At 46.4% G+C, this 14,451-nt stretch overlaps 1 protein-coding gene across 1 annotated transcript in view; it reads right to left on the bottom strand.

The window, feature by feature from the left end:
- Window positions 1–14,086, bottom strand: part of PREP (prolyl endopeptidase) — a 141,900-nt gene extending 127,814 nt beyond the window's left edge. Inside the window, exons 1-2 of the mRNA XM_052646028.1 lie at window positions 13,865–14,086; window positions 7,031–7,105 (exon numbers count right to left, since the gene is read on the bottom strand). Coding sequence (XP_052501988.1) covers window positions 7,031–7,105; window positions 13,865–13,909 — 120 coding nt within the window. The 5' untranslated portion in view covers window positions 13,910–14,086. The remainder of the gene's footprint in view (window positions 1–7,030; window positions 7,106–13,864) is intronic.
- Window positions 14,087–14,451: the final 365 nt, after the last annotated feature.

Genomic DNA, 14,451 nt, shown 5'->3' with positions numbered 1-14,451 from the left:
AGTAAACATACATTTAGTGGGGTGGGGCGGTGGGGGGTGGTGGTGTGTGGTTCCTATTAAGAGATCTTCTCTCATGATCCACAAGGCAAATAGAGCTATTGGTACTGTCATTTAGCCCAAGGCAGTTCTCAGGGAGGGGCAAAAACAAATTGGTCTTTTGATATCTGCAGCTGGTATCCTACATTTGCTTACCTCCTGGACCAAAGCCCCAGGACAGGGCTTCTGTGGAAGCTAGACTTGACAATTAGCTACAATAACAGATGTAAATTTTTCCCCTTTTGTAAGTATCTCCCCTTCACTAAGTAACAAGTTCTGGAATTCAATCAAGAGGTCAAAGCTGCAACAAGATGGAGTGAAATGGGGAGGCTCTTCAAAAGGTGAGAAGGATGCTGCGTCTATCTGGACTTCAGGGCTGCAAAACCAAGCCCAGAAATGCAGAGGATTTCTCACTATCAGGAAAGGGAGCAGATGGTGCCCTGTGGACTGACTGCACCATGATGGGTGGGGAGGCCAGGAGAAAGAAATATGCATTTGGTATCCTCCCAGCATCTCCCTGGTAGCTCAGAGGTTAAAGCATCTGCCTGGAATGCTGGAGACCTGGGTTCGATCCCTGGGTCGGGAAGATCCCCTGGAGAAGGAAATGGCAACTCACTCCAGCACTCTTGCCTGGAGAATCCCATGGACGGAGGAGCCTGGTAGGATATAGTCCATGGGGTCGCAAAGAGTTGGACACGACTGAGCGACTTCACTTCACTTCACTTCACTTCAGACCCGCGAGCAAGATGGCTGCTGCAGTGACAAGAGCAGTGTAAGCAAACTTCAAGGGCTTGAAGGGCAGCGCAAGGTGGAGGGGGCAGAGCAGCCCCCTTGCCAGTGTACACCAAAGCTTCTACAATTCCCCAGGAAGACTGGTCCATCTGCACAAAGAACACAGGATGACGGTGAAGTCACTGGGCTTGGCAACTGAGCCACTGCTGATCACAGAGATGGAAGACAGATGGGGCAAAGGAAGAAGGGTGTGAGCCCCCTGCAAGGGGCGCACGACTGGCTTACAGACAGGAAGAGAGGAGACGGCCCGTGGTAAGAGCTGAAGTGAGACACGAGTAGGGCTCACCCAAAGGGGCCAAGACACCAACTGAGACAAGGAAATATGCTACAGAGAGCTAAGGCGGAGTGTGGGGTTTGGGGTTCACTTGTCTGTCTGTCCCGGGAAATTTAGGAAGTTAGGTTAGGAAGTGAATCACATGCACATTACAGTCAATGGGTGGGGGTGGGCGTCTTACTATTAGTAGTCTGGAGGCTCAAGTCCCCTCAGAGTCAGAGCATCAGGCTGCACACACGCATCAACACTGCTGCGCGCACTTCCTTCCATGACCTGCGGAGGACAAGCTGGGAGAGCCTGCTGACTGGGAAGCATGGGCTCACCGCTGCTAGGACCTGCCCCACAGTCTTCAAATTCTTTTCAGTGAGTAAACCCTCCCCCTCTACCATCTCACTTCCAAGGTTTCCCTGGTGTCCCACTCACTCCAGTGAGACTTCACCATGGTTTAGCCGTCTACCTCCAGAGTACACCGCAGTTAGCAGATGTCTAAAGAGCTTTCAACAGAGTCTTCCCTTTATCTTTCGTTAAGTTTGTATTTCCATACAGATTCTTCTAGAACTGCAAGCAAACAGCAACACACCACTGTCTTTGAGACCTAAAAAGGCACTTTATAAAGTCGTCACCCCCAAGAGCGCCACACTCATGCACCCTTCTCCCACTTCCTGCTCCACCAGGAGCACTTTCCACTTAGCAAAGCAAAGCTTACAGCCCAACACTGTAACAGATGCACGGACTACTGCGTCAAGCACAGCTACCAGGTTCAACTTAAATGCTAAACCACTGTTGGAAATGGAGATTTTCAATTTTCCACTATTAAAAATAACACTCGAAACTGGCCCTTTTCTATCTGAAGTGACACTATTACTTGCCCAGTAGGCCTGAAAACTCTTTATTCCTTAAGTATTTACTTTTTGTTGCAGCTGCTGGGTGGGCTGATTCCTCATCATTGATGTTATGTATGAGTGGTATTGATTTTATATTTATTCCATACATACATGCTTTATTCAATTCATTCTGTTTTCAGTTGTTTCCCTTGGGTTTTCTAGATGCATAATCACAGACCGATAATTAATGATAATTTTATTTTATCCTCTACAAATTTTAGTTCATGTTTTACTGCACTGGTCAAAGTTTTGCAAACATATGAAAACAGCAGCGACAGAGTTATTCCAGTCTAGTGTTCAGGTTGCTTTGAATACTTACTATTAAAGCTATTACTATTTTTAGTTTTGGATTTTTTAAAAAATTCTTAAAACATTACCTAGATTAGATTAGTTATATAGGTTTACTTAATCTATGGATATAATAATATTAAACTGAATTTCTGTGACAAATTCTCCTTTTTTATTTTTAACCTGCTATCACTGTTTATAGTCTTCACATCAAAGTTCACAAGAAAGGTTGGTCCGAATCCTCACTGTCCAATACTGGCAGCCATTAGCCACATGTGGTAACTGAGCACCCAATATGCGGCTGCTCTGAAGAGGAGAGTGAAAAAGTTGGCTCAAAGCTCAACCTTCAGAAAACTAAGATCATGGCATCTGGTCCCATCACTTCATGGGAAATAGATGGGGAAACAGTGGAAATAGTGTCAGACTTTATCTTTTTGAGCTCCAAAATCACTGCAGATGGTGATTGCAGCCATGAAATTAAAAGACGCTTACTCCTTGGAAGGAAAGTTATGACCAACCTAGATAGCATATTCAAAAGCAGAGACATTACTTTGCCAACAAAGGTCCATCTAGTCATGGCTATGGTTTTTCCAGTAGTCATGTATGGATGTGTGAAGAAAGCTGAGTGCCAAAGAATTGATGCTTTTGAACTGTGGTGTTGGAGAAGACTCTTGAGAGTCACTTGGACTGCAAGGAGGTCCAACCAGTCCATTCTAAAGGAGATCAGTCCCGGGTGTTCTTTGGAAGGAATGATGCTAAAGCTGAAACTCCAGCACTTTGGCCACCTCATGAGTAGAGCTGACTCATTGGAAAAGACTCTGATGCTGAGAGGGATTGGGGGCAGGAGGAGAAGGAGACGATAGAAGATGAGATAGCTGGATGGCACCACCAACTTGATGGACGTGAGTCTGAGTGAACTCTGGGAGTTGGTGATGGACAGGGAGGCCTGGCGTGCTGCAATTCATGGGGTCGCAGAGTTGGACACGACTGAGCGACTGAACTGAACTGAACAGATATGTGCTATAAGTGTAATATTGGAGAAGGCGATGGCACCCCATTCCAGTACTCTTACCTGGAAACTCCCATGGATGGAGGAGCCAGGTAGGCTGCAGTCCATGGGGTCACTAAGAGTCGGACACGACTGAGCAACTTCACTTTCACTTTTCACTTTCATGCACTGGAGAAGGAAATGGCAACCCACTCCAGTATTCTTGCCTGGAGAATCCCAGGGACAGGGGAGCCTGGTGGGGTGCCGTCTATGGGGTCGCGCAGAGTCAGACACGACTGAAGTGACTTACCAGCAGCAGCAGCAGCAGCAGCAGCAAGTGTAAAATACACATTGGATTTTGAAAATTTAGTCTAAAAGAATGCAGATACCTTAACAATATTTTATATTGATTACATGTTGAGATGTTAGTACTTTGAATATACTAAAGTACTTTAATTAATTTCCTGTTTCTTCTTACTTTTTTAATGTGGCTACCAGAAAAATTTCAATTATATATGTGGCTTACATTATATACCTACTAGGCAGTGCTGGTCTACTGTTTCCTCTTTGCAAAGTAGTTCTCCCGAGTTTTTAAATTAAGGCTGAACTGATCTTAAACAACTGAGCTGCACAGGATATTCTACAAACTGGTACATCTGCTATAAAATAGGGTTATGTGGGCCTTGGCAACTTGAAAGGATTCATCCAGATTCAAGTCCCCACCGCCACCATCTTTGAGAATTTTCAAGTTACAAGTCTGCTGATATTTCTTTAATAAAGGATAAAGCCTCAAATGCCAGGAACTGTCAGAATTGGATAAGCTCTATTAAACATGAGATTAAATCAAAGACTTACTGATAGCATTTCAGATCTTGAGCTATCAATGTTCCTCACTTCCGGGCTGGTTTTTATTGAAAATGTAACAAGCAGCTTTTCTTTGTTTTAAAGGCTACATGAAGATTTTCCTCTTTACACCGAGGTATGGCTAATACACCCACTTCTGGGTACATGCCTCTAACTGTGAGTAGAAAATGTTCCTGCTGCTCTTCTGCTCATTAGGAAAACACACCCTATCTTTTCAATCTGAGACAAAAATTTCACTCATCAGATCTCAGATGACAACCAGCTTCTGTCAATAACGAGGTTGCTTCAGGAGAAGGATGCAGGGCAGGCACTAGCTGCACGGCCCTGACACCTGAGGAGCACTGCCTGGACAGGTTAGCATGAAGCAGGCATGGAGGGGTCACCCGGCATGCTTGTAGGAGGACCCATAATGTCCCACGGCAAGCAAAGACACGACTCTACTCCTACAGCGTGCATTCTCAAAGCTACTACACCCAGAGTCTTTGATTTTTTATCATTTCTTTAATGTGAAGTTGATAACCACCTGGACCACCCGATTCCACTTATAAGCTCAGTGACCTTGGACACATTATTTAATCATTCAAACTCAATTTCTTCATCTGTGAAATGGGGAAAAGAAAAAGATCTACTTCAGGATTTGAGAACTGAATGAGACAGGGTATGCAAAGCTACCCCTGAAGTGCCCAGCACACAGTAAACATCTATTATTAAATACACACCATGAAAATAACAGTGTATATACCAATGTCATTAGCGTCTATCCAATGCTGACTAGAAGATCACTAATCAGCAAAGTTTCACCTACTAGTTAAGTGGCTTGTCAATCACAGGACCAGACAACATCAAATGAGGAAGGCATAGCAAAATGTGCATGCATTAACACATAAAGAAAAACTGGGTCATTCTAACATAGCTGAATCACTCAATCCCCATCAGAGGCTGCAGAAATCCAGGTTGTACCCAACTCCTTAGACAAAGAAATCAACAAAGAAACAGTCCTTGGGGGCAGTTCTCCAGAGATGCACAGGAAGTTCATCTCCTTCTCTCCGGCTCTCCATCCACTACAGGCTAAGTGGCTGCCTGTGACCCTCTGTTTTCAGGCTCAATCCGTCTCAGCCCAGTCCAAAGTTGGAGGACCAAGGTTGTCTGTGGCAGGGTTGAGGAGAGGTTGCAGCCCTCCCCCTGCTCCCTGCTCCTCCTAGCCTCACTTGCAGAGCTGAAGCCTCTGCCTGCTCCTCCAGTTACCCATTTGTTCCTCATTTGCTACCCACCAACCTCTAAAACTCACTGCTTCACCAAGGAAAAATAAAAATCCAAACATCAACCATTCTCACCCATGAGACCTCTGTCTTTCTTGAAAGGAATGGGGAAAGGGTGAGAATGAGGGAGTACAGGTACAAATAAAAACCACGAGAAAACCTCAAAATGGTGGTGTGCTTACTTCAAGGACAAAGGACAGGGGAGAAGTTTTAAGAGTTTCTGCAGTGGGCAGAGGAGAAGAGAAACGCTTGCCATGAAGAACAGCCAAGGGTGCCAGAAAGAGAAGCAGGCAAGCTAGTGCCTTGGGAATGAAGGGAGAAAAACCAGCTGACACGGGATTTACTCCAGCAGGAGCAACCTCTTTCTGCTTCTGCTGTCTCCTCTTCCATGTAACATCGTCCCTGGCTAAGCCCTTCACTCCACTCCATTCCTGGTGAAGCTTTTCCCTAAGGACATGAAGGCAGTGGAGTCTGCAACCCACTGGCCAGGGAGCACGAAAGAGTTGCAAGAGTACGGGACAGGGAGTGGGGGGTGGGCGTGGGCAAGGAAAGCATCCCAATCCCACTGGCCCGGTCCACATCAGAAGGGAATGCCTTCTTGGAAAATCTGAATTGTCTTGGAAATCTGAGTTCAGTCCTCCAGTAGAACACTGATATACACAGTGGCGAGGGACCACAAGGTACAAGAACCACTAAGACACAGGCTTTTAGAAGCTGGCCTAGAAAACCACTCAGCAGGCATTAACTTTTTTTTTTTTAATGGGAAATGTACTCTGGGATTCTAAAGAAGCTCAAATAAACTTCTGGAGTGCTGAGGATATTAGAAATTGTATACATATTTTTATACACCAAGTTAATATGGCTATAAACAAAAAAGCCAAAGAACTTGGAGTGGATTGGAGAAACACTATTCCCTCATCCAAGCAGACTTAACCACATACAGCATATGTGAATAGTGAATCTCAAATGACAAGTCCTGGGCACTCCAAGAAGGAAAACAGTATCCATCGGACATCACACTTAGGGGTAAACTTCATTAACAAAAGGAGACTTCACCCCAAAATACTACACGTTTCTCCACAAGAATAGGAAAATTTCATATTTTTAGACAGAGTAGAAAATTCTCCCCTTCATCCCCTTATAAAAGATAAAAAGATACTGAGAATTCAGTTTACTTATAATTTAGTTGTTGTATTGTTGTTGCATTAAAATCAATAAGTAATCTAAGGCCAGCATTCAGTTTTCAAGACTTGGTACAACTTCTTCAATATATTTTCTTTCCTTTGGGAAAAAATGTATTAGGCAATTTTTTTTTTCACATAATTATTCTCTAGGTTTTTATTTTTCTTTGGTAAAAATTTGTTTTCCTTTTTTCAAGAACTTTCATTTCAAACGGTTGGTTCATCGGTGTCCCTATAGTCCATAAGCACTATTCAAAACAGCTATGTGATCTCCTATGGGACTACAAACACTTTCACTTTTTCTCATGAATCATTTCAGAGAGTGGTATTATAACACGTCTATTCATCATCCCACTGCAGACAACACAGGATAATACCAGGAGGGAAAAGCCATGTTACTGATGTTTACGGTTTGGTCTGAGCTATGAAGACCACCTTCTCTTTCATCATAAGCCCTCATTTACCTTCGTCTGCTCGCTGTCTGGGTCTTCAAGCCAAGCGTAAGGGTCACAGATTTTATGCCCATGATAATCCTGTACCTGCAAAAGACAAAATGTGGTATTAGATAACTAGTGTCTAACCCCAACTACATCACTACTTTTCAAATGTGACAGAGATAAGAAAGGGGCAGTCTGAAATAGCCCAATTGGCTCACTGGCAACGTGTCTGCCCAAATTGCCACATGAACCAAAGTTGGAAGGTTCTCAAAGGTGTCAAACCACCTTTAATGAAAAGAACATTTTAGCTGGAGCGGGAAGAGAGATGAAAGGTCAGACTAGGAACAGCTCTGTCTGTACAACACAAAACAAAGGCCTGCCACTCTGTTAAAGAAACTTGAAAACATGTTGGTCGCCAAGCGCTGAGTGACACAATGCAGAGGGGACACCGGAAGGGCCCGCTTGGGAAGGAGCCATCACACACGGGTGCACTGCCCCGTTCTTGCTAAGCTTACAGATGCTTAGGAGATCTCCCGACAGTGTACAGTATGATCAGTTTTGGCTTTAAGTCTAAACTACCGAAAAGCAAGTTAACTGATGTGTAATGATGCTCAGTGACGTCAGAGAAAGCTGACTTTCATGTAATGAAAGAACATTTCTACAACTGAAGCTTCTAGTCTGTTCAATGTATTGTTATGAAATGCTTTCTTTCACTGTGTAAGAAAGGAGGCACAAAGGTATCACGCATTTAGACTACCCTGATATTTGATGAGATAAAACTGCTGAGTGCCAGGAGAGCCTGGCTGAGGGGACACCTTCGGAAGTCCCCTCGTGGGAACTTTTGGAAAACCAAATTTCTGGGTGGGCCTGGTCTCAGAGACTGACTGAGTCTGGAAGACCAACTGGAAGTCACCACTCCCCAGGTGATTATGCCTAAAGAAACTACCGACAGATAAATACCCCAATAACAGTGTAATGTGATTAATCTAATCAAATGAAACCACATGGACAACATCTTTCCAATCAAGTCTTTCTCAACAACTGAACAACATTCCATTTGAGGCTTCCTGTGTGCAATTATCTGGAAGACAACCAGTGTCTCAGATATTTTGCACCTGTCTCCTTGGTTTTGTTCTGTAATACCAAAAGGTAAGGGCTATTCCCTAAGGAAGGCAAACACTCTCCTGGAAAAGGTAAAACCTGCTGTTTCTACTGTTTATCAAAATTCTACTGTGGCTGTTGGTCTACTGAGACTCTCTCCCAAGCCTCAGACCCCTGGCTTTCTGCAAGGGGTCAGCATCTTTCTGCATCTGGTGCTGGGGAGAGAGCACCTGGAGACATGCACACCTGGAAGGACAGGCAACTGAGCTGGAACATAAGAACTGCTCAGCATATAATGACCAAAAAGTGCAAGGCACACAAAACCAGATGAAAGCCTTCCCGATGAGTCTTCCTAAAATTACCAATTTTCAATCCTTACCCAAAACCTCTCTAAATTTTAGCTGATTATCACCACTGAAGAAAAGGTTTTCTGCCCTGTTTTCTCATCTGTAAGTCTCTTACATTTTACATACCTTGCTGCTACTGCTGCTAAGTCGCTTTAGTCATGTCCGACTCTGTGCGACCCCATAGACGGCAGCCCACCAGGCTCCCCCATCTGTGGGATTCTCCAGGCAAGAACACTGGAGTGGGTTGCCATTTCCTTCTCCAATGCAGGAAAGTGAAAAGTGAAGGTGAAGTCGCCCAGTCGTGTCCGACTCTTAGCGACCCCATGGACTGCAGCCTACCACGCTCCTCCATCCATGGGATTTTCCAGGCAAGAGTACTGGAGTGGGGTGCCATTGCCTTCTCCGTACACACCTTGAAATGGCTACAAAACATGCTTACAGTAACAACCATCTTTTCTCTGACAATAGGAATCAAAAAAATGTAAAGTTGTGCAAGATCTTCCAACCCAGCATTTTTAGGAGCAATGTCAAGCACAAGATGGCAACATGCCCAGGGCCACACAGAGTTCAGAATCAGAGCTGAGACTCAAAACAATCTGCAAATAGCTCTCCCCCAAATATTCCTCGGAAGGGATGGACCAGACACTTTAAAAATGTTCCTCAATTCAGTTCAGTCGCTCAGTCATGTCCGACTCTTTGCAACACCATGGACTGCAGCATGCCAGGCCTCCCTGTCCATTGCCAACTCCCTGAGTTTACTCAAACTCATGTCCATTGAGTTGGTGATGCCATCCAACCATCTCATCCTCTGTCATCCCCTTCTCCTCCTGCCTTCAATCTTTCCCAGTAGCATCAGGGTTTTTTTTCAGATGAGTCAGTTCTTCCCATCAGGTGGCCGAAGTATTGGAGTTTCGGCTCTAGCATCAGTCCTTCCAATGAATATTCAGGACTGATGTCCTTCAGGTTTGAATGGCTGGATCTCCTTGCAGTCCAAGGGACTCTCAAGAAGATTCATCAGTTCTTCGGCACTAAGCTTTCTTTATAGTCCAACTCTCACATCCACACATGACCACTGGAAAAACCATAGCTTTGACTAGACGTGCTGTCGTTGGCAGTGTAATATCTCTGCTTTTTAACATGCTGTCTAGGTTGCTCATAACTTTCCTTCCAAGGAGCAAGCGTCTTTTAATTTCATGGCTGCAGTCACCATCTGCAAGTGATTTTGGAGCCCCCCCAAAAATAGTCTGTCACTGTTTTTACTGTTTTCCCATCTATTTGCCATGAAGTGATGGGACCAGATGCCATGATCTTCGTTTTCTGAATGCTGAGCTTTAAGCCAACTTTTTCACTGTCCTCTTTCACTTTTAGCAACAGGCTTTTAGTTCCTCTTCACTTTCTGCCAGAAGAGTGGTGTCATCTGCATATCTGAGGTTATTGATATTTCTCCCAATAATCTTGATTCCAGCTTGTTCTTCTTCCAGCTTAGCATTTCTCATGATGTACTCTGCATAGAAGTTAAATAAGCAGGGTGACAAGATACAGCCTTGACGTACTCCTTTTCCTATTTGGAACCAGTCTGTTGTTCCAAGTCCAGTTGTAACTCTTGCTTCCTGACCTGCATACAGGTTTCTCAAGAGGCAGGTCAGGTGGTCCAGTATTCCCATCTCTTTCAGAATTTTCCAGAGTTTGTTGTGGTCCACACAGTCAAAGTCTTTGGCATAGTCAATAAAGCAGAAGTAGATATTTTTCTGGAACTCTCTTGCTTTTTTGATGATCCAGCAGATGTTGGCAATTTGATCTCTGGTTTCCCTTCCTTTTCTAAATCCAGCTTGAACATCTGGAAGTTCATGGTTCACGTACTGTTGAAGCCTGGCTTGAAGAATTTCGAGCATTACTTTACTAGCATGTGAAATGAGTGCAATTGTGTGGTAGTTTGAGCATTCTTTGGCATTGCCTTTCTTTGGGATTGGAATGAAAACTGACCTTTTCCAGTCCTGTGGCCACTGTTGAGTTTTCCAAATTTGCTGATGCTACTAAAACTCAGACATATCCAGAAACTTAACTTTTCATAGAGGGGGAAAGATTAACAGCAAATCTTAGTTTTATGGCTAAGTGAAAGTGCTGCCACAGGCTAGACCCAAAGCAATGAACGTCTGCTGAATATCCATACTGTTGTGCCTGATGTTTTAAAGCACCTTTGTAAGAGAGCTGATTATATTCCTTTTTTACAGCTGCAGAATGCAATTCACAGAGATTGGAAGGGTGAAGACTGTAGATCTGCTGTGAGCTAAACACGGTGCCATAGTCACATTTATCTGATCTGGTCCTCACTGTAAGGCTCCTACCAGCTCATTTTTCCAGATGAGGAAACTGAAGCTGAAGCTGGACATAGTTAAAGCAGCTGACAAGGGTCAGATGGTTAACAAGCAGGAGGTAGAACAGTGATCTCACCTTCAGCAGACTCCAAAGCCTGAGGACTTGACCTTTTGCTAATGAAGCAGACCAGTTGCGAATTGGCAGGTGCACAGCTGGACCTTTACTTGGAACCCAGTGTACCCTACTGGACTGCCTACTGATGGTGTTCACCTCTGAGCAAGCAGCCCCAACTTTCCAGTACCTGTCTTATAATCTAAAGCAGACTGAAGTCAGTTACGCTCTAACCAGGACAAGAAACAGATTCTCTCCAGGACAATCCCAGGAGCCATGTGCCCTCCCCACATCCACCTGGCCCCTACATTTTTCTTTCATAACAGCATATCCTACAAATAGGGTGATCTCATAGACCACATCCCCTGAACTCAAGCTATATAGTACCTGATTCTCCCATCTGATTGAAGTTCACAAACCATTCCATATTTTCCAAAGAGGCTTTAAAAAGAGAGTTCTGATAAGACACTATCACTAATAATATTTCACTTGTATTGGTCAATAGTTTGCCTGCTGCCTCTGGGACTAAGTGCATATTTGTACACACAGCAGGCAGAGCCCATCAAACCTGGCCCCATTTCATCTTCCCTTTCCAGCTGCCATCCAAGCTTACACCCTAGATGTTCTGGTCACAATGGCCTTCCTGCCATCCCAAAACAAACGCAATTCCATGACTGTCCAGCCCTACATAACTATGACTTTAAGTCACATGACCAGGAATGTCCTTTCAACCTTAACCAACTGACCAAGTTCCAGCCTCAATTCTCATACTGTCTCCACCTCCTGAAGCAAATTAATGTCATTCTCCTCTGCGTTTTCCACTCACCCTGCACACCTTGCCACTGCAGGCCTGAATTCCCTGAGGGTAACACTCTCGGGGGATGGGCCACAGTATCACTGGAACAGCATGGTTTCCAAAACTCTGCTAGCTAACGCAGAAATCCATCCAATGGGATCGTAAGCTCCAACCCCACAGTTCAGCAGGAGACTGTTCAGTGCATGGCTGGAAGACGCTCAAGGGAGAGAGACAGAGAGCTACAGCAATGGCTAGCGCCTGCTGGAGAGAAATAAACCCATCCTAGAAATCAAGGCTACAATTTGAGTAAATGCATAAGCCAAGCCTGCTTTAGTAATCAGGATGTCACAGGAAAAAGACACTGCCCACAGGCTGTCAGGGCTGGGACAAGTAACCTGTGTGATCTACAGAGCAGGGTCCAGGCTGGACCAAGCGCTACATTTCCTCGGCCTTGAGGCTGATCACGACTCCTCTGATGCAAAAGAACTGGAGTATTAAAATCCACGGTATACTCTTTTAAGTTAATTGTTCATAATCTTTCTGACACCTTCATAAAATCCTCACTTAACCCTTTCAAGAACTGTTAAACACAGATTAGGTGAACTGCAGCATTTTGGAAACCCCCAAAGTGAAAAGTTAAGAGAGAAGCACTCCTCCCCCATTTAAATAAAACAAATCTAAAACAGTACTTATCAAATGTTATAATTTTATCTCTCCTGAAAACTCAAAGATCCTCAAAAACCAAACCAAGATATTTATGCCTTTCCACTACTCATGTTTGGCATACTGCAGGGCCAGGGCAACACATGAATGAACAAATGATTGATACTCTTACTACAAAAGCAAGTAAGCTCTGCTGTTAGCCAAGCCAGCCCTAACAGTTCATTCAGGGAAGAGAAGGCCTGTAACAGGCAAGGGATCTGCCAAAGGGCGTCCAGGGAGGGAGTGACAAAGCCACAACTAGCACTCAGGTCTTCTTACTTGGTCTGTCCCCTTTCCACTCCTGCTCGATCACGTTACTCCTGTTGCACAAAGGAAACAACTCTTGAACCAAGGGCTTCTTGGGCGAGTAAATTTACTAAGCAAGCAGCTGGACAGACGAGAAAACATGGTTACCAGATGGCCACAGGTCAAAGAAACCATGAATGCATTAGTACCACTTGGAAGTCTTAATGTAAAACAACCCTTACATCCTTCGCTCTAAAGCCCCAGAACCCTTTACCCTAAGATGAGAAGTGCTTTAAAGTACAGACTTCAGGCACAAATCGGGTCAAAGCAAGCAGAAAAAAAAACTAGAACTGTATTATACAAAAATCTTTTTATTCCAACTCTATTTTAAGTCATCTGAGGAATCTGGCTATTCCTACGAGAATTATGCCCACAACATTTGGATTTACTCCAGTTCTTAAGATGCCAAACTAATTTTTACACGCAAAAAAAAAAAAAAAAAAAGGTGTCTGCCCAGAATTCCACCCAGGGGATCTCCACAGTGACTCTGAGGTTATCTACAAACTGAGGGAAATGGTGGCTAAGCCCTGCACTAGGCAAAACTTCATTCTGCGAAAGACCACCCTATCCTCTTCTAAGGCCTCCTCTGGCCCCCGCCGACTCTGCTCTGGTTTAGGAACACGCGGATCAGCACTGTCACACCACGGGGCCCTGCCTCACCTTCCACGGACTCTATGTCCGCCCTGAATCCCCAGCGCCCGCCGCCAGCACCCGGCAGGGGGAAGCGCTCCACACACGTTTTAAAAATCGAATGAATGAACTTCAACTCTAAGTATTTTTAATTTGTGAGTTGAAAAAGTTTGCTTTTGTCTTATAATTGGACATCATCTACACACATTCACACTTTCTCCTACCTCCATATTTAAGAGCCTCCTCCAAGCAAAAATGCAGTGACACGTTCTGTCTTCCCACTCTCTTAAGACGCCCATGCCCACCTGAGTGTTCGCCCTTGACCCCGATGATCTTGGGAAGTGGTCCAGCGGCGGCTAACCACCGGCTCCGCCGCCAGCGGGCGGAGGGTGACGGCCACCAGGGCCCCCGCGCCTCGGGAGGAGCCGGGCGCCCCCAGCCGGGTCTCGCAAACAAAGGCCGAGGGGGAGGGGAGAGCAGGGGGGTGAGGGGCCGCAGGGGGTGAGGGGCCGCGGGCGGCGGGGAGTGGGCCAGGCGCAGCTGGGTACTCACAGCGGTCTCGTCGCGGTACACGTCGGGGTACTGGAAGGACAGCATGGCCGGGGACGCGCAGGGGCGGCGTGGGCTCTGGGGCGGACGCGAGCGGGCCGCGGGGCGAGGCGGGTGCCGGGAAGGCGACGGCGGCGACGGGCTGCTCTCGACCGGGACTCTCGGCCGGGACTCAGGACCGGACCGGCTGCGCGGCGGCGAGGACGTGCGGGAAGCAGGAAGCAGCTGTCGGCGAGGCCCGGAGCCCCTCCCCGGCGGGCGGGCCCAGCGGCGGCGGCGGCGGCAAGAGGGAGCGGGCGGCGCCGTGCGTGCGCCAGGCCGGGCGCACAGCTCCCTCTGCAGGAGCACCGGCCGCGCCCGCGCCGCCGCCCGGGCCCACGCCTGGACCACCGAGCCGAGGGTCCCCGCCACGCCAGCGGGGCCACGGCGCTCACCACGCGCCGGAGAGGGACCCGCGCGGGCCGGGGACACGCCCAACACGCCGGCCCGGCCCGCGCGCCGGGCACACGTGCGATCACGCCTGCGGGGCCACCACGCCTCCTGGCCCCTCCCGCCCTCCCCGAAGTCCCCCTGCTGGCCGCTTCGCCATT

Source organism: Budorcas taxicolor, chromosome 9 (genome assembly GCF_023091745.1).
Source record: "Budorcas taxicolor isolate Tak-1 chromosome 9, Takin1.1, whole genome shotgun sequence".
Lineage (NCBI taxonomy): Eukaryota > Metazoa > Chordata > Mammalia > Artiodactyla > Bovidae > Budorcas > Budorcas taxicolor.
The sequence above is the reverse complement of the archived record's forward strand: the minus strand, read 5'-3'. Positions and strand labels throughout refer to the sequence as shown.